Below are 19,639 nucleotides of genomic sequence, written 5' to 3' on the forward strand. Positions count from 1 at the left end.
TTGTCTTCAATAATGACGTTATTGGGATCTCTCATGTATTCATTCTTAAAAGAAATTTTTTTTAAAAAAGGGGGATAGGCAGAAAACATCTACTGGGGAAAACTTGAATTAGGTTAAAGTTTAGCCATAGGTATAAATTAAAACTGATTGGAATATTTTCTGACATTCAAAAACTGAAAAGGGCAGGCCTTTTACTGGGTACCAAGAAAACCAAGATCAGATTAAACATTTGCTTGGACAAATCACAAAACTAATAGTCCAAATCACTATCATCTAATCCAGTTGTTCTCAATCCTAATTATGCATCAAAACAATCTATGAGTTCTTTTAAATAGATACCTATGCCAAACCCCCAAAATACTGAATCAGAGTCTACAAAGATGGGGCCTAGGCATCTGTATGTTATAAAAAGCTCAAAAGATTAATGTAGTACATATTGTTCGTTGCCCATGCTTTTTCCTTATCTGGATTCTGATTCTAAAAATTATCCATTCTGCCCCCATATATATACCTCATGTGTCTCAGGGGCAGCGGATTCTACTTCCAGCTCCAGTAGCCCCAACTGACCTAAGAGTTATTCCATATCCTTTACCAGTGACTGGCTGAGGGATGGACAGGTCTAAGCCACTTTAGATCAATGAGACCCAAGCATCTGGCGGCAAATTCTGGGAAAGCTTTTGCATGTTAAGAGAGGGCCCCTGGAATCCTCCCTGATTCCTCCACTTCATGTAAATGAACATGCACACGGCCCCAACTGCTACTGGCAACCATCCCATGACCACGAGGGTAGCCAGCACTAGGATGATGCCAATGCTGCAGTTGAAAACGGGAGAAAAAACCCCCAAAGGTTCCTGGTCACCCTTCTGAATCACTGGAATGGAAATACTGAAGCCCCTTCTATCGGTAGACTTCATGTATAATGATTCAATACATTTTCTTATTGTTTAGGTCATTTTAAGTTGGATTTTTAGTTATTTGCACCTGAAAGCTAAAGAGCTGTCCCACTGCAGCACTTTTTCAACCATAACAATCTGTATTAAGTAGAAACCACACAAACATGCCTTCATACTTATTTAATCTGTAAATCTGAGATTGATTTATCTTTCCTATTTTAACAAAGGATAAATCTTTAAAAAAATAATTTACATCTTGTTATACTTTTCCAATATTTGAGTTGAACCGTATTTAAAAGTTTATGCTCACTGCATTCACTTCAATATTTATTCAAAGTTTTTGCTATAGGCTTTGTCTTCAATGTGCAAGACCATTCGCCGTGCATAGAAGTCCCTGTATTCCTCTGGTAATTCAGCCAGGGTTTTTAAGGCTCTGTCCAAAATTTGTGCAGCTCTTGATGCTGCTGTAGGATCTTTGTTTCCATAGGTATCCGTTTTATCATAGCATTCAGATGGAAGATGCTTCCAAAAGACATTCACTCCCACTCCAAACTCTTCAGATACTACATTATGGAACCATAAAGCTGGAGAAGTTTAAAAAAAAAAAAAAAGTTAAAAATAAAAGCTACAGTTAAAAAAAAAAACCCAAAATGTCAGTGAAATATCACGAATTGCATTATAGCCAATGCAAGAAATAATTCTTGTAACTAGATCCCTTCGTTAGCACACTCCCAGCTTTTAACAGAATCATTTTAACTTTTATGAATTGCCAACCAATTTAAAGTGTCAATAGCACAACCCTACGTTTAAAACCTTTGGAAGTAGCAATTTTTCCTTTTAACTTGAAAGACATAATAAAGTTATATTTGTTTTGTAGTTCTGTAATTTGGGACTGTGTTTTGTGTTACTTGTTTACACTTCCTGAGTCACACAACCACATCAAAAGTGTTCTTTTTTTTTTTTTTTAAAGTGTTCATTTTTTATACACAGAACATTTCAATTATTTGAGGAGTATCTTTGACCTTTTCTGACTCAGTACATTACTTTTGCTCTCAAAGACTTCCTGTGCAAGCTGCATTTGGTTTTCTAACTTGCTTGAATCTGCATTCACTGTAGCCTCCTCAGTTTTACATTTCTAATGCAATTATAATCGTCTTATATTTCTTTCAGCTCCTTTATAATAAGTATATAAAACTAAAGCAAATATTTTGGTTGTGGAGAGGATGAGTAAACTTTTATCATATAGCTAATTAATATTTTACTTCCACTAGAAAGCTTACTTCTTTGTTTTCAATTGAGTCTATTTTCAAAACACAGGTGCTACAGAAATACTAAAGCAACACTACAATATAATAAAGGTGAAATACTAGTCACATCCAAAAAAAGTTTAATCTTGTGGAAAGGAGAAAGGAAGATTTGTAAGATGCTAAATTTTAGAAACAAACTCATTCTGACTGAGTGCTCTAGGAGAAACAAAAGCTTAAAATATTTTGATTTACAAAACTAGGTTCCAAACATGGTTTTAATCTTAACTACTCTTTCTTTCAGAACCTTTTTTTCCATATTCAATGTAACAGGAAAAAAAGGTAACCATTCTGTTAAATTTACATCCAAAGATGGGACTTGTGCTCTTACTTCAAAATATATGCAAATGTTCAGTATTTCTGTTTTGTTTTGTTTTTTTTTCTTCTTTTAAAGTTGTATACAGAATAAGGGAGAACTGCATCACCCTTAACCATGCTCTCAAGACACAAAACCCCAAAATTTAAGTAATGGCAATGGACTTAAAAAATATGTGCTGGTTGTAGAAATCCCACTACTGGGCATATACCCTGAGAAAACCATAATTCAAAAAGAGTCATGTACCACAATGTTCACTGCAGCTCTATTTACAATAGCCAGGACATGGAAGCAACCTAAGTGTCCATCGACAGATGAATGGATAAAGAAGATGTGGTACATATATACAATGGAATATTACTCAGCCATAAAAAGGAACGAAATTGAGTTATTTGTAGTGAGGTGGATGGACCTAGAGTCTGTCATACAGAGTGAACTAAGTCAGAAAGAGAAAAACAAATAACATATGCTAACACACATATATGGAATCTAAAAAAAAAAAAAAAAAGGTTCTGAAGAACCTAGGGGCAGGACAGGAATAAAGATGCAGACATATAGAATGGACTTGAGGACACGGGGAGCGGGAAGGGTAAGCTGGGACGAAGTGAGAGTGGCAGGGACATATATACACTACCAAATGTAAAATAGATAGCTAGTGGGAAGCAGCCGCATGGCACAGGGAGGTCAGCTCGGTGCTTTGTGTCCACCTAGAGGGGTGGGATAGGGAGGGTGGGAGGGAGATGCGAGAGGGAGGAGAAATGGGGATATATGTATATGTATAGCTGATTCACTTTGTTATACAGCAGAAACTAACACACCATTGTAAAGCAATTATACTCCAATAAAGATGTTAAAAAAAAAAATGTGCTCATTGTTTTCAATGAAGATTAAGAAGTCAAGGTATCAAATTTTTATACACAATTATGTGAAGGACCTTTTATCAGGACAATACAAATATTAACAAAACATGGTTCCTTGTCCTCCAAGAATTTATAATCTAGTCCCAAATGAGATCATCATATTATTATTAATACTTTTTAACTTAATTTTATTGTCACTGAAAAGTTATTATTATAAGCATATTAACTTAGATATAGAAAATAAAACTATATAAATAGAATTTGTTAATGCATCCCTTTAATCTTAATTATGATTTTATAATCTTCAGGTATTCAGTTTTGCATAACAATTACAGATGTTAATTATATCACTGGTTACTAACAATAACTAATGCCTATTTACTGTTCAAAAAAATTAAGTGACACTAATTCAGACTGTAGAAAAATAATGCAAACAAAAGATATCATAGGTATTAAGACTGTAACATTTTGATATTTAATAAAATCTCTGATCTCTCTTGGCTTTGAAATATATTTACTATTTCTTGGTAAATACTTAAGTGACAGTTCTAAAACATGTTAATATTTTAGAAACAAAATGATTTTAAAAGTACAATGAGGTATAATCTTCTCCCAGATAATAAAGTATCTTGTTTGATATCCTTTAATAAAAGAACTTAGAGTATAATAATATTATATTTATAGGTTGCCTTTGAAAACAAGATGGTTAATATTGTAAGAATTTGTCTAAGCATACTTTAAACACATACACATCTGTGTATAAAAATCATCTTGTGTATGACAGGATACATCTAACAAATTTTTTTACTAAAAAAATCATATAATGGATGGATGACAGATTACAAATATTACAAAGAGCAAATTACTGAAGTCTAGAAATCTTACCAGGAATGAATAATACATCTCCAGCTTTAAGGGAACATTCATACCGTCTAGCCTTGGAAAACAGTGGATATTTAGCTAAGTCTGGGTTATCTACATTCAGTACTTCTGATTTAGTACCTGAAAAGTTCCAAAAAAGGATAATATGGATTGAGCAGTTAGCACTTTTTTAAAAAGTAACCACAAATATAAATTTGAAAATTTATTTTTTTCCTGTACAACTACTTTTGTGTACTCACAATGTGAGAATGATTACTATTCTCCTGAAACCTAAGACAATTTTCAATAACCCATCCTTTATTTATAACCACTGACATCCATGTAATATAATTAAGATAATCTGAAAATCTCATTCTTCATATTGCCTATCATCACATGTATACACGTACACAATGGAGAATACAATACATCATAATTAGGAAGAAGCCCTACAAAGTTTTTCTATGAGAATGAAGTGATTCAAAAAAAAAAAACTACCTGAATAAATAAAACTTCAGAAATTTAAACTTAAAAAAAAAAAATAGTACCTGATAAATATAAATATTGGGCATCTCGAGGACTGAATAGTACAACACGTTTTTTTCCTGTCACTTGTATTAAGAAGTTATCCATTACCTGAAGACGAATAAGAACTTATGAATAAGCAGTACCTAAAATTCAAATACACAGAACCAATGGTATTCCAAACAGTTAACCGTAAATCCTATTCTTTAATAAAGCTTGACTCACATTACCTAAAACTTACAGTAATATTGTAATCTAACAAGGAAAACAGTTGTGTTACACAACTGTGTCGTTATTTCTCCAACACTGTCTTAAAATGGGCAGGACTGGCACGCTGGTAGGAAATCTGAAGTCAGAAAACTATTTGCCTTTGCTCCACCATTCTGACAGCAAGTATAGTTACACCTATTTGAGGCTCCCCTTGGTAAGTATCTATCTTACTTATCTGTCAAGGAATGCTATAAGGCCAAAATTAGACAACAGGTTGAAAGCACTTAGGAAAACCAGGTGTTGGGAAAATACACGGTACTGCTGCAATTACTGCTGAACTCTTTTACTATATGGCCAACCATAATTTGGTTATAGGTATGTATCTTGATTTCCAAATTATTTCTATAGGACTATAACTTGGCAAATTTTCTTGATGAACCTATTAATAATGGAGCAATCCTGACTTTTCCTGTGTTTGTAGGGGTACACTACATTAGTACAAATTTTGAAAAATGTTAAAAGGCAGAGCTGCATAATTCTCAGCTAAGGAATTAAAATATATACTAAGCAAGATATATTCATGATTATTGAGTACATATCACTTCTACCTAAGCATTTCTCCTTTTACCACTAACCCTTGACTTATGTAAACTTTAACTATATAACTAGCATTCCTTTGACTTATTTTTATGTTTAAGAAAAACTTTATATTTAAGATAAAATGGATACTACATAAAATATAGTCACTGAATACAGTTAAAAAGTATGAGTTAACACATCATTTTCTCACCTTATCATTCATGTAAATAAAACCTTAAAAAATATGCTAAGACTTTATATCTATCTCATTTAATTATAGAGTTACTATGTTAAAATCCTCCCGAGGGCTTCAGCTAAACTGTAAAACACACTTCTAAAACTTTATTAAATTTAATTCAGAACTTTTCAAAATATTCTTTTATCTTTAGAAACCTAGTAGGTATTGCTTTAAGCTTTCTAAATTTCTCCACCCAACACCAAACCAAACACAATACTAGATTTTTAATATTTTTAGATACTTATATGCATACGTTTAAGCAAATAAAATTGTAACACCATAGAATAAATGATCAAGGTCAATACTCTACACATCTTGCTGCTCAATAAATACAGTAGACACTTGACATGCTCAAGGGATATATAACCTAAGACCTTCAGGTGTCCCCAGATTCCTATAATTGGAAATGGCTCTCTACAAACTTCTGCCTTTCTCCTCAACAATGGTTCCATCTAGTCATGTATCACTTCAACATCCTCATACCACAACCTTAACATTTTCCCCACTTTCGCAGCTTTCCCCCTCATCTGGTGTCTACTTTTCACATGTAAAAAAAAAACACTTCAAAAAACTTAGTATATATATAATGAGGAACCAAGAATAAGACCACAGAGAAATGCAAATATAAGAAACTAACTAGGCTTTGGCATTAACTAAAATAATTCACTCCCATACCACTGCCTTGCAGAGCACCTGTTTTCAAACCTCATGTTTCAGCAAATTACATGTCAAAGATCTTTGGGGTAACCTCCAGAAAGTTGAAACTGTGAATGTTAAGTCCATAAATTCTAAAGAGCTACTGTAGTTTTAGATTTCTCATTTATGTAGCATACATCATAGTGGGTCCAAAGTTGTAACCCTGGTGAGCTAATTCGAAAAACACTGGAAAAGAACTGCTCTTCTTTGAAGAATTTTGGAAACTTAATATCTCCTTCCAATAAAGGAAACTGCTTTCTGATATCTGCAACATCCTGCATTGAGAGAAACATAATGAGAATTTTAATAATAAACACAATATTAGCATAATGCTTATTTTATCTAAGGCTGCCATCAGAGCCCATGATAATAAGGAGGAATGGGGCAAAACTCTGCTCACTGCTTTAAAATACTAGGATGTGACCATAGCCAACGCATGATCTTTCGACTGAAGGAATGACCGACTATGTACCAAGACATTCAACAATGTCACTATTGTTAAGCTTAATATGCTTCATTAATAGAAAAGTTCTTCCTACTTTAAGCAAGAATCATACAATTGCCATCTACTCTAATATTTAAGTTTAGGAGTCATCAACTTGAATGTTATCAATTACATAAAACCTGTGGGTACTACTAAGGGAGAAGAATAAAAGAAGTTAAAGAAATAATAGTGCCATAAAGAGAAAAAATAGAATCTGACTTGATCATTTTAGGGACCACTCCTTAACACTGTGTCCATATCAATTTGATTCTGAATACATATATATGAATTATCCAGGATTTTTATAATTATTTTAGATTATATTTTATTAGCTGAATGGCCATCTGTAAAATATACAGTAGAGCAGATTTCTTAATTGTGGAGAGATTAGACAACTTGTTACATTCAGAATTCTTACCTTTCTAGGGTCTTCTCCAAGTGATCGTAGGTAGTACTTCTCATCCTTAAACATCCCAAAGAAAAACAACATCAGTATTCACTTAAAAATATTAGAAAGTAAAGATGGAAGGAAATGAATCTGAAAATCTAACCCTCTTAAGTCATTTTTGAAAAAGTTCCATTTTCTTACCCTTTCTACTAATGCTCTCTGGTGGTTGTATGAAGAAATGTCTCTATATGCTGCTTGTAATAACGACAGGATCCACAAAACATTAAGTAAAATAAATCCGAAAGGCGACACACACATACCACATCTAAAGCCACAATGCTTAATTTAGACTTCATACTCCAAATTATTTACAATCTTAACAGTGTCTTAAGACTTAAAAGAACTCCCATTTGTATAGCACATATGATCTCATAGCATTGCTAAGGGCCAACGACAAACTAATATAAATGTAGAATAGAAGATAAATAAAATACTTTATACTTTTAAAAATAATTTTTTTTAATCTGAAACATTGCATTTTATAAAGCTAAGTTTATCCCTAATCATATAATTCTCAACCCAAATCCTTAAGAGTCAGCTCATGTACAAATTAGAAATATGTCATTTCACAGTAATAAGTTTAAGTTGATGCTTTAAAAAATTGTCATTATAACTTCACTGAGTAGCTCTAATAGGGAACTATTTGAATTATGAAGCACTGTATTGCCTGCATTTCCTGTAATAATTAGAGAACTGAGATATATCAGGTCAAGCACAGGGGCAACCCAACTCAAGAATTCTGCCTCTTTTATACTTACATTGACCATTATAACACAAACTTCAAAATATATCCTATTTACCCTAACAATATATTATACATCTCTGTTCATAAACTTTACTAAACTCCTAGATTCACTGTTTTTAAAATTTTTACTAGTACCATATCAAATAAGTTCCATAAATGTATTACTGGCTAAATAGATTTCAAAGTATGTTCTTCAAAATTCTAAGAGTTTCTACCAGTTCTAATGTTTCAAGATTTAAAAGGCAAATTCATGTGGCAGGTACAGAGATGCACCGCAGACCCCCCCTTCAAGAAAGGATTCATAACTTACTTGCAAGGAGTGTGATTAAGTTACAGCTGCCAGCTGTTAACTCCTGCAGGTCCACCTCACCCTTTGAACTAAAGGTCATGCTCTTCTTGGGGTAGCCCCAGCCAATGACTAAGCAAGATGGTAAAAGGCCTAGACATTGCTACCCAAGACAGGACTCCTCGAAGAGGTGGTCTTCGCTCAGGAGTTCCACACTGAGCTGGCAGAGAGACAGTTTGCTCTGTATCACTGTCGGATGGCACCCTCTTCTCAATCCTCTCCTTTCCTTTCACAGCTGTTAGTCCCCAATAAACCTTTTGTAGTCCTAATTCCATCTCAGCATATGCTTCCTAGAGAACTGAACTGAGAGTCCATATTCATCTTACTTACACTTCCATCTCAGCATATGCTTCCTAGAGAACTGAACTGAGAGTCCATATTCATCTTACTTACACGCTCACCCTAGTTTTTAGACTTTAATCCCTTTATCTTGTCTCTGTTTCTTTTGCTTCACTTGACATTTCATGGCTATTTACATCTGTGCCACTCATTACCCTTGGACAGGAAAGGACTGATACCAAAGGGCAACTGAACATATATGTTAAAGCATGGCTGTAACGTTAAAAAACATTTTTCAGGTATAGCTAATAGATTCAGTTTTAGTAGATATTCTAGTCATACTATAGAACACAGATTTCTGGAGTTTGTAGGGATACTGGTGGATATAGCGTAAACGTTACCCGATGAAAGAACTGTGAAAACACAACACTTTTTACCACCAAACTGACCAACAGCCCAGCTGGCTCAGATGCAGACAATAGCTTTCTTCAAAGCTTAAAAAGCAGTTTATTTTTCAAATGTGCTTTTGAGATAACAGAGTAAATTTTTTTTTAAAAAGGTATTTATAAAAAACCTCAATGCCTTATCTCAAGACATTTAAACTGAATTATTTAAAGCTGGATTATAATGTAAATATGAATTCTTCTGCATTTAATTCTGAACAAACATTAAATACACACAATACAAATCACATTGATAATAACAATAATAAAATATAGAAATAGTCTAATAGTAAGATATGAAAATAAAGTTATCCATTAGCATTTGAACTTGGCATATCAGACCAAAGCATTTTCAGAGGAATATTAATAGCTAACATTTAGTTGAGTGGTTCCTACGTGTCAGGCACTGTGCTAAGTACTCTATAGATTTTCTTTAGTTAACTGTCACAAAAACCTTATGAAATAGGTACCGTTATTATTCCTATTTCACAGATGAGAACACTGAGGCACAGAAAGATAATTTGGACAAGGTTTGAGACCTAATAAATAACACAGCTAGGATATATGGAAGGCTATAGTTCTTACATATCTAATATTCTTTTATAAGAAAACAATTTAGTATTTACATATTAATGCTTTCTTAAGAAAATGTGTTAAAAGCAATTACCTCTGAAATAAAGAATTCCTTATGCTTTTCTTCAGAGGCCCTCTGAACCAACTTGCCAAAAGGTAAAGTTCTGAAATAAACACAAAAGAATCCTTGGACTTAGTAACAATAAATCATCTAGTAGTACTCTAGTCACTATATATATATATGTGTATGTATATATATATGTGTGTGTGTGTGTATATATATATATATATACACATACACTGCTTGTTGGAGTTTGATCTATCTTGTTTTACAATATCCATAATTTTTATTATAACCTATTATGTAGAATTCTAAGTTTTCAAAATTCATTTAGCATTGAGCTTATTTGACCTAGGTTGTCTGATTTCAAATAGATCTACAGTACAGATGGATCCTTCTCATATCAATATACTTCTATTCCAAGTTGCTGTTAAGAAAAATGTTTCTGGTTCTATGGTATATATGGTATCTTTGAAAATACACCAACTTTCAAGCTTTTATTGTTACTAATTTTCAAGTGTCCTGGCAAAACAAGTCTTGTGATGAATGGGGCAAGCTATCAATACCAACGCTACTTCGGAAGAGACAACAAGCAAACAGTCCAATGAAGACAAAGCCCCTCTGCTTCTCACCTGCCTTCTGGCACTAGCACACAAAACTGCTCTCATCCTCCTGTACCACCCTCTATCATTTCAGGCTTCTGAGGAATAGCTCAGGAATTCCAGTGAAGTGACCAAATTTTATTCTTCTTACATATTTCTGCCCAAATGCCTGTCTCCTTCCATCCTGGTGAACAGGGCTGAACACTGCAGAAGCAAAGTTTGTTTCCTTTACCTCACACTCTTGAGCCTGAAGGGCTATCTTTTCTCTGCATCACATCCTATCCATTCAACCTTCTAGAATCAAATGTACTGCCCCCTAGATGATACCTTATCAGGAACATCGAGACAATGACTTCAAAAGCATCTGGCTCACTGTACTCCATCCTCCACACCTCTGATTAAGAGTTGTAATCTTTCACTCTTATTACCAAATATCTTTCCACTTGATATCTGTACTTGGGGAGGTAAGATTTCCTTGTAAGATGACCTTGCAATGTATTCCTAGAAACATACTGGGTTAAGATAAATGTGGAATGTCAGCTGTTAGAACAAGTAACATTGTTTATTGTAAAAAATGACCCTTTGGGAATTCCCTGGCGGCCCAGTGGTTAGGACTCCATGCTTCCCCTGCAGGGGACACAGGTTCAATCCCTGATTGGGGAACTAAGATCTGGCATGCTGTGCAACACAGCCAAAAAAAAATAAAAATAAAAAGACCCTTTCTTTATTATGTCTAGACTAGAAGGATGGTGAGTGAACGAAACCCCTTGTTAGGAAGCAGAGAACTTGGCTTCTCTGTGTGCCGTGTGACTCAGTAACTGAGTATGGTCCTTGGAGGAACTGAGAAGCTAAGGTCATTAGCCATTTCATGCTGCTGGTTTCTGCGGACTAAGTGGCTTAACTAAGCTACGGTGTTTCTGCATCCACCTCTATAGTCAGTCTTGTTCCCTTACAAGTAAGCTGTCACTTGGTGAGCCAAAATATGGCTTCTGGATTGGTATAAGGACTCCCACTGATTCTATCCTGCTGGAATACTGTTTCCTGCCTTGTATCCTTTTGCAAAGCTGAGTGAGTCTGACGCCAGATTATGGACTAGCAAGTGTCAATCAGAATTTGAGGACACACTGCTGATAATTATGTAGAGTGAGCACTCCAAGGAGTCTGTCATCTACTCAGACCAATCTACTACTATAGTTTTGGCTAATAATATCAACAAATTTATTTGTTCAATGTTTTCCATCTCTGACCTCACTATATACTCTTCACTCCTACCAAAGCATCTTTGAAGAGTTTGGGAACAATGTGGAAGCCTCTCTGGGCCAAAACTACCTCTGAAATTGGTGCAGTTGCTAAGGCTTAGCTTTTTTACTAGAGAGAACCCAAGACCTTTACAAGAAGAGGCCAGATAGAGTAGCTCAGTCCAGAGAAGCAGAACTCGGGTGCCCCAGCAACCTTCTCCTTTAGGTCGTAGTACCTGTCAGAGCTTCTACAGAAACTAAGCTGAGAGAAGAGGAAATGAGGTATGTGAATTGTTAAGTTCCTTGGCCTTAAGGTCTTATCTATCCTATGCATGTTTCGATAAGAAGGGCATCTGCTATAGACGTTCCACTCGTCTGGACTGACATACAGACCAGTAAGGGAGGTAGTATCAAAGAGGGGTTAGGATTATTAGGACTTGGTGGGGTCAGGCAAATTTGGGTATAAGTCTTAGTTCCATCATTTCGAGCTATACAATCTTGAGTAAGTTATTTAACGTTTTTAAACTTCCATTTCCTCATCTGTATAATTATTATTTAAAAAATGTACCTCACAGAAGTTTAAATGAGTAATATAATCTAGGATGCACAGTACCTGACATATAGTAAGTGTTCAATAAAGGACAGATGGTGGGGTTAACAACAATGATAATGCAGCAGCATGCAGCAGTTACCAACATTTAGAAAAAGAAGAAAAAAAATCTTTACTGTTCTGCTCCCCATTTTGGAAAGGCTGCTTCGCAAAATCAAGATCAGGAATGATGAAAGTATAACAAACAATGAGAGCAGGATGATGATAGGAGTCAGATGATGTGATAGGTAGAAGCAGTGAAGCAAAGCTTATATAAGATTCAGACTTAAAAAAAAAAATTTATGGCCAGAAGAATACCAACAGTATCCTTTCACTACACAAGGCTCTTCTTTTTTATAGTATACTGACTCTGGAAGAACAGTTAGAGCTACCAAGAGAGAAGTAAAAGCTAAGACTTGGAAACATATTTATCTTCAAATGTTTAAAAAGCAGAAATGCAACCTTAAACTGAACTGATAATAATTATATATGTGCGTAGGTTTTCTTACTTTCTAGTCTCTGTCTTTGGTCTAGATGCCTCCCTTCTTTCCTACTCCCTGATAACTGCCCAAAATGACTAAATCTATTTTCCTTCTTACTCTAAGAAAATAATCTTGCAACTCCTTAGTAGCTGCAGTGAAAGGCTTAGAGGAAGCTGGAATAGGAACTATTACATAATATACGTGCTTCAAAACATGTTTTGAAAAGTTTATAGGACATGACATAACATCAAGGCAACTCAAGATGAAGTTTCAATACCCATTTGTTACAGCATTGGGCTCCCTGGAAAGTAAACATCATTAACTGCAGGCTGAAAAATGCTCATCATTCCAGCACTTTCTTCCACTTTCTTGATTTAATAAAAAATGAAAAGTTCTTACACTTGAAAAAATTTATGGTAATTAAATTCAATCCATGGCCTATTAAAAACCAAAACTGTAATGGCAAATATTCAAAGGATCAAAAACCGAGAAATGCTTTGGCAAGCTGCTATATGAACTTGGGAAACTCTACGGAGAAAAGAATGGCCCTGGACATTAGAAGCTCTGTTTAACTCATCTTTAAACTCTGGAAGGAACAGTGAAAGCCACCTTTCTTTAAAAATCAGTCTTTTGTGAACAACATGGTTTTTCAATAGACTGAATTTGCTGGGAACTGCACGTGCTCAGAATTTGAAAGTTGTTTGTTTTTAAATTTAACATTTTTAGTGAAACTCAAGGGAATAAACTCATGGGAATAAATAGCATATTAAATCTATAAGACAGTAGCATTTAAAGCTTTCAAGTTTAGATATTCCGCAGCATTTAACTATCTTTTACTTTTAAGACATTCCAAAGCATAAAATGACAACCATGAGGGAATTTTAAAGTATTTAGGATTATTTGGACAAAAAAGAAAATTAAGCCTGATTTATCCAAGTTGATAAAAGATTATACCAAACATAGCAACCACTTGTCTTATATTTCTGGAGAGGGCAGAAAAAGAAAACATGAGCTTATACTTATCTAAAAACAATCTGGAATTAAAAAATATTCCCAAAATAGGGCATTTAAAAATCAAAAGAGGTTATAAAGGAAAACTTTAGAATTTATTACTCTAGATAACAATTACTAATGTGGGAGGATCAACTAATTAATGAAGCACTGAATGAATAAAGTACACCGAGCTTTAGATGTAATCTAACTCTAGTTACAGAAATTCTGCTCTTTCCATGACTCCAGAAGGTATTGGGTAGACACCATATTTTTAAAATGGTCTTTGGAAATGTCTTTGTATAATTATGTAAGCTCAGAATTCTTGTCTTTTAAAAGCCATTCTTTAAAACTTAGTAAGCTACTCCACAATTATATCAAACTAGCCAAAAGAGAAAATGCCATATGGTCTTTGTATAATAATGCAAAAATATTTTAAAGGTTTAAATAAAGTTATGTGTATCCCGAGAGTAAACCTCAGAAGAAAATACCTATACACAAAGTTCTTACTAATGAAGTCCATCTGGGCAACTGCAGCAACATGAATCTTCACCTCTTTCCTCCCTCCAATTTGGCTTAGGTAATCCACCGTCCATTTGCTTGTACATGTCCCCAAATCAATTCCTTCCAACACTAGAGGTTTTCTCTGTGTGGAAAAAATCAACCAAAAATTAGGGAAAACCAACAATGTATCAGGAGCTGTATCTGGTAATAAAGGGATAAAAACAAATAAGAAATGATTCTTTATCCCAAGATGCTCAAAATCAAACCTTCTGACAATTCATGCTGTAACTAAAACAGGAAGAGGACCCATGTGATATAGTTAGAACAAAATTTTAACATTAGGAAAACAAATCCAAACAAAACAGAAGTGCCACCATAAGCTTAGAAACAAGAGAAATCTGAGTATTATTTAAAGCATTCTCTAGAGTGTTATTTATGACAAAAAATACGACATTAAAATTTGTGCTTTATACTCAAATATTGTTTGCAACTTTTTATTTTGATACCATTCTAAACTTATGGAAAAGTTGTAAGAACACTACAAAGAACTCCCATATACCATTTACTCTGAGTCACTAGTTGTTAATTTAACATTTTGCTCCACTTACTTTACCATCTGCTCTCACTCTTGTTATGTGTGTACAGAGAGAAACATTTTAAATTTAATTTTTTCTAAACTAGTTCAGTGTAAGTTGCTGACATCATGCTCCTTTATCTCTAAAACTTGAGTATATTTTCTGAGAACAAAGACATTCTTTTTATAACAGAATAATTATCAAAATTATTGGGCTTCCCTGGTGGCGCAGTGGTTGAGAATCTGCCTGCCAATGCAGGAGACCCGGGTTCGAGCCCTGGTATAGGAGGATCCCACATGCCGCGGAGCAACTAGGCCCGTGAGCCACAACTACTGAGCCTGCGCGTCTGGAGCCCGTGCTCCGCAACAAGAGAGGCCGCGACAGTGAAAGGCCCGCGCACCGCGATGAAGAGTGGCCCCCGCTTGCCGCAACTAGAGAAAGCCCTCACACAGAAACGAAGACCCAACACAGCCATAAATAAAATAAATAAATAAATTTTTAAAAAAATTATATTTAACACTGATATAATACTTTAATCCAGTCTGTATCCAAATTTTGCTAATCATCCTTATAATATCCTCTATATTTTTTTCCCTATTTCTGAGATGCCACATTGTATTTAATTACTATATCTCTTTTACTCTGGAACAGTTCCTCAGACTCTCTTCTATGACCTTGACATTTTTGAAGAGTACAGGCTAGTTATTTTGTAGAATGCCCTTCAACTTGGGTTTATCCGATGTTTCTTCATATTAGATTCAGGTTACTCATTTTTGGAAAGAATGTACCACAAAAGCAATGTTGTGTCTTTCTCAGTGCAACACATCAGGTAGCACATGATATTTTCCCTATTATTTATGATGTTAATTTTGATCAACTGGTAATTCCTGCCTCAATCAAGTATTGCTATGATGAGTGTAAAAATCGTGATTAAAGAAAAAACTCCATCACCTTCTACATGTTAGTACATGTATTGGTATTCTAATGTAAAAATCAGCTCTAACTTCTCCATTCACTTACTTTATTCACTGAGTTATAATCTACTGATATAATTTTGATGCTCAAGTTATCCCAGATTTGGCCAGCAGGAGTCCCTTCGAGCTGGCTCTTGTGACGTTTTACCCCAGCACTTCTTACTTTATGGAAAAATAACACAATCCAGTATCCTTTTACATCTCTGTCCCAGCCCTCTAGTCACTTCTTCAAGCAGCTCTGGTTTCTTCTAGTGGGGAATGCTGTTTAGAAACCATGATCTGGGTTCTGACTGTGTTTATGACTATTGGTGTGTCATTACTTCTAGGCCTTCTCAGTGAACAGAGCTAGGAAACACATGAAGGTGTGTATATATTCACTCTCTCCTCTCCAAATATATATATACACACACATATTCTGCATATGCATATAGTTATATCTATTTATCTATTTCTCTTTCTCTCTCAATATGTACTATACACACACACACACACAATTAATGGATGTATGATGAACCACGATACGTCCAATACGGATACCTAATTCTGATCTTATACCACAAGATTTATTCTAATATTCATTGTTTATATATTTGTAAACTCCCTTCTCTTAGTGAGAAACCTGGTTCCTATCATCCTCAATGTTTAATCAATTGTACAATCCCAGAATTCACAATAAGTGCTTTTGCAATTGCTAAGTTACACCACTGTAAAAAAAAGTCTACAAACTAGAATTCAGTATTGTTTACAGTTCTTTTTGTTTTTAGACTGATATATAATCAAAGTACTGTGTTCAAAAGTGACTTAGGTTACTTCTTCTCCTCTCCCTTACTTAGGTTCACTTGTTACTTTTATATTCTATATTAGAGTTTGGTTGGTTTTTTTGAACCATTCCTCATCCTTGTTAATTTTATTATTATTATTATTGTAGAATATAAAACAGTAACGTGATCTCCAAAGTCAACATTATACAAAAAAGGTCACCGCATCTATAATCACCCACCTCGTAATCACTCATCCCCTATAGATAACCAGTCTCATTAATGTCTGGCTTATCGTCCCTGTATTTCTTTTTTGCATAGTGACCAAAAATATATATACTTTCTTATTTCCCCTTCTTTTTTATACAAAAAGTGTCTTATTATGTATTGTTTTTGTAATTTGCTTTTTTAAAAAAATTTAAAAATATATCCTGGAAATCACTACTATCAGTTCAGATTATTTCCCTCATTCTTTTTTACAGCTTAGTACACCTTAGTGTAAATGGACAATTTAATCAGTCTCCTATGCATAGGTTTTTAGGTTATTTGTAATAATTTGCAAGCATAATAAACACTAGAAATTTTCATACTGTTGGAAGTGTATCCCCAGAGTAAATTCCGAAAGAGGAATTGCTATATCATAAATAAACACATCAACAGTTTTGTTAGATATGCCAAATTCCCCTCCATGAGGGTTGTACTACTTGACATAAAACGTGAGAGTATCAGTTTCTTCACAGATCCACAAAGAATATTATTATTAAAGCCTTCTGATTTTTGTCAATATTATAGATAAATGGTATCTCAGTTTAATTTCTCTTATGAATAAAACTGAACATCTTTTCATGTGTTTAGATGCCGTTTTTATCTTTTTGTCAACTGTTCATTTTTTAATCAGATTTTTGCCCTCCCCCCCATTAATTTTTAAAAATTTTTTACATACATGGGCTTTTACTGCCCTTTAATGAAATATATGTTGCAAATATTTTTCTCCCAGTTTGTATTTTATGTACAGTTTTAATCATTTATCACACCTGAGTCATAGTTAGAAAGCCCTTCCATAGACCTAGATTGCAGAGAAATTTACCCATGTTTTCCTCTAGTACTTAACGTAGTTTCTTTTTTTTTATTTAGATCTCTGATCCATTTGGAGATCACTCTTGTGTACAGTGTCAGATATAAATCTAATTTTATCATTTTCTAAATGACTGTGACCATCCACTTGTCCAAGCACCATTTATTTAAAAGTTCATCTTTGCCCCAGTGATTTTTAAAATGTCATGTTCATCACATGCTAAATTTCCACATACATATAAATATCTCCAGAGCCTGGATAAATACTTGTGTGTGTGTACACACATCTGCCTTCATCCAGACTTTCTATTTTATTCCTCTGGTCTGTCTATTCATGCACCCGTACCACACTATTAAATATTAAAACATGTTTAAAAATCTGATAGGACTATACCCCCTCACAGCTTTTCTTTAGTGTTTTCAGGTAAAAATGTCTTGTTTTGCAATTTAGTTATTAATTTCTAGTTTTATTACATTGTGACCAGAGTGTTGTTTGTAATTTTCCACTTTATGAAGCTTAGTGATGCTTTATGACATATTGCATGTCTTGTCTGGGAAGCCTAAATTACAAAACACTTTTTGCTATTCATCTTCCAAAGCATTTCCACATACATACATCATTTGGTCTTCATAATACTGTCCTGAAGGCATCTTATACTAACGTGTCCTGCGGTGGGGTAGGGAGGACAACAACCTATCTAGCACTAGTCTCCCAAATAAATTAAGGCTTGAATCCTCCCTATAGGCTGCTAACTCCTAAAAGAAAAAAACTTCATCCCTGACTTTTGTAATACTCAGGACTGTAGCTCAATGACCACCCTTATAGATGTAAATATCAAGTAAAATTGCTGGGGGGGGGGCGGGTTTCTTTCTCATGAGCAGGCTAACTGTAAACCTGTGGGTTTTTTTTTTTTTCTGTAAATATCTGCTGGCCTCTTTATTCTTAGTTTTTCTGAAGCCTGGATTCCCTTGCAAAGCACGGCAAGTAAAAACACTTTTTTTCCCCATTAGTATTTTTCTCTGAGAACTAAGGTTCGAATTATACGTATAAGAGAATCGAACGTCTGAACTAGAACCCACGTTAGTTAGAATCCAAGACCAGTGGAAGTTTGTCGGAGGATTCCCATTGCTTCCCCTTTTGGCTCAGTGCAGTGAAAAACTTCTTCAGATCCAGTAACTCGCGTATACTGGCAGGCGCCGTTCAAGCCACTGGCTGGGGTTGGGGGCGAAACCTCCTCTACATTTTAGGAAACCCAATGGAAGACTTGGGGTGGGGTGGGGGTGGGGGAACTCCCTGGGTTGCCATGGTAACGGTAGAAGACTTTGTAATCAGACTCCCGCAAGGCCGCTAAGCAGCTAGCAGGGCTTCTCAGGCAAAATATTTCTCGTAGCCAGCGCTCTGCCGTCAACCTGCTCCCCAGAAACGTGGAACGGAAAACTTAACAGATGAGCCAGTCAACATCCCCCATGTACCCTCTCCCTTGGCCGCCGGGCCAACCAGCCACCTTCTGCCGACAGCCACCTCCTCCCCACACCCTGGATCGCAAGAAACCAATTCGGAGCCGCTGGAGCGCTAGGGACGGGTATCCACCGGCTTCCCGCGGTTCTGCCCCGCAAGAGGGCCTCACCTGCGGATAGAGGTGCTCCATGAACTGCTCCTGCGAAACGCCCTCGAGCCGGGGTACCGGGAAGCACTGCCCGGCCATCGTTGCTCACGCCCGTCCTCTTCCAAGTCCTGGGAACCTCGGCCCTAACACGTTCCAACCGCGCGGACCGCCCGGAAACAGGTCCGGGAGAGAAAAGGTCCGGGAGAGAAAAGGTCCACGAGGCCGGCTGAGTCGCGAGAGCGGCGGGTTCCGAGCGCGGGGCTGGGGGCCGACGGGCATGTGATGGAGAGCAGGGAAGGGGCGAACTCACCAGAGGTGCAGTAATAGGCCAGCTTGACTCTCCAGTCTCTTTCTCCGAGTCCCGCCGAGGTGGTTTCCCGCCGAC

At 35.6% G+C, this 19,639-nt stretch overlaps 1 protein-coding gene across 2 annotated transcripts; it reads right to left on the reverse strand.

Moving 5' to 3' along the window:
• Positions 1–1,058: 1,058 nt before the first annotated feature.
• On the reverse strand, positions 1,059–19,399 carry TYW5 (tRNA-yW synthesizing protein 5). Of its 2 annotated transcripts, XM_007190484.3 has the most exons (8): positions 19,276–19,399; positions 14,254–14,408; positions 9,895–9,964; positions 7,385–7,429; positions 6,620–6,757; positions 4,783–4,870; positions 4,259–4,375; positions 1,059–1,477 (listed from the first exon to the last, which is right to left on the reverse strand). In XM_007190484.3, the coding sequence occupies exons 1-8, from the start codon at positions 19,351–19,353 to the stop codon at positions 1,221–1,223; spliced, it is 948 nt and encodes a 315-aa protein (XP_007190546.1). In that variant the 5' UTR covers positions 19,354–19,399; the 3' UTR covers positions 1,059–1,220. The 2 variants fall into 2 exon arrangements, with proteins under 2 accessions (XP_007190546.1, XP_028024427.1); XM_028168626.2 differs by lacking the exon at positions 14,254–14,408 and having other exon boundaries at positions 19,276–19,357.
• Positions 19,400–19,639: the final 240 nt, after the last annotated feature.

This window comes from Balaenoptera acutorostrata, chromosome 8, assembly GCF_949987535.1.
Source record: "Balaenoptera acutorostrata chromosome 8, mBalAcu1.1, whole genome shotgun sequence".
NCBI classification, from domain to species: domain Eukaryota; kingdom Metazoa; phylum Chordata; class Mammalia; order Artiodactyla; family Balaenopteridae; genus Balaenoptera; species Balaenoptera acutorostrata.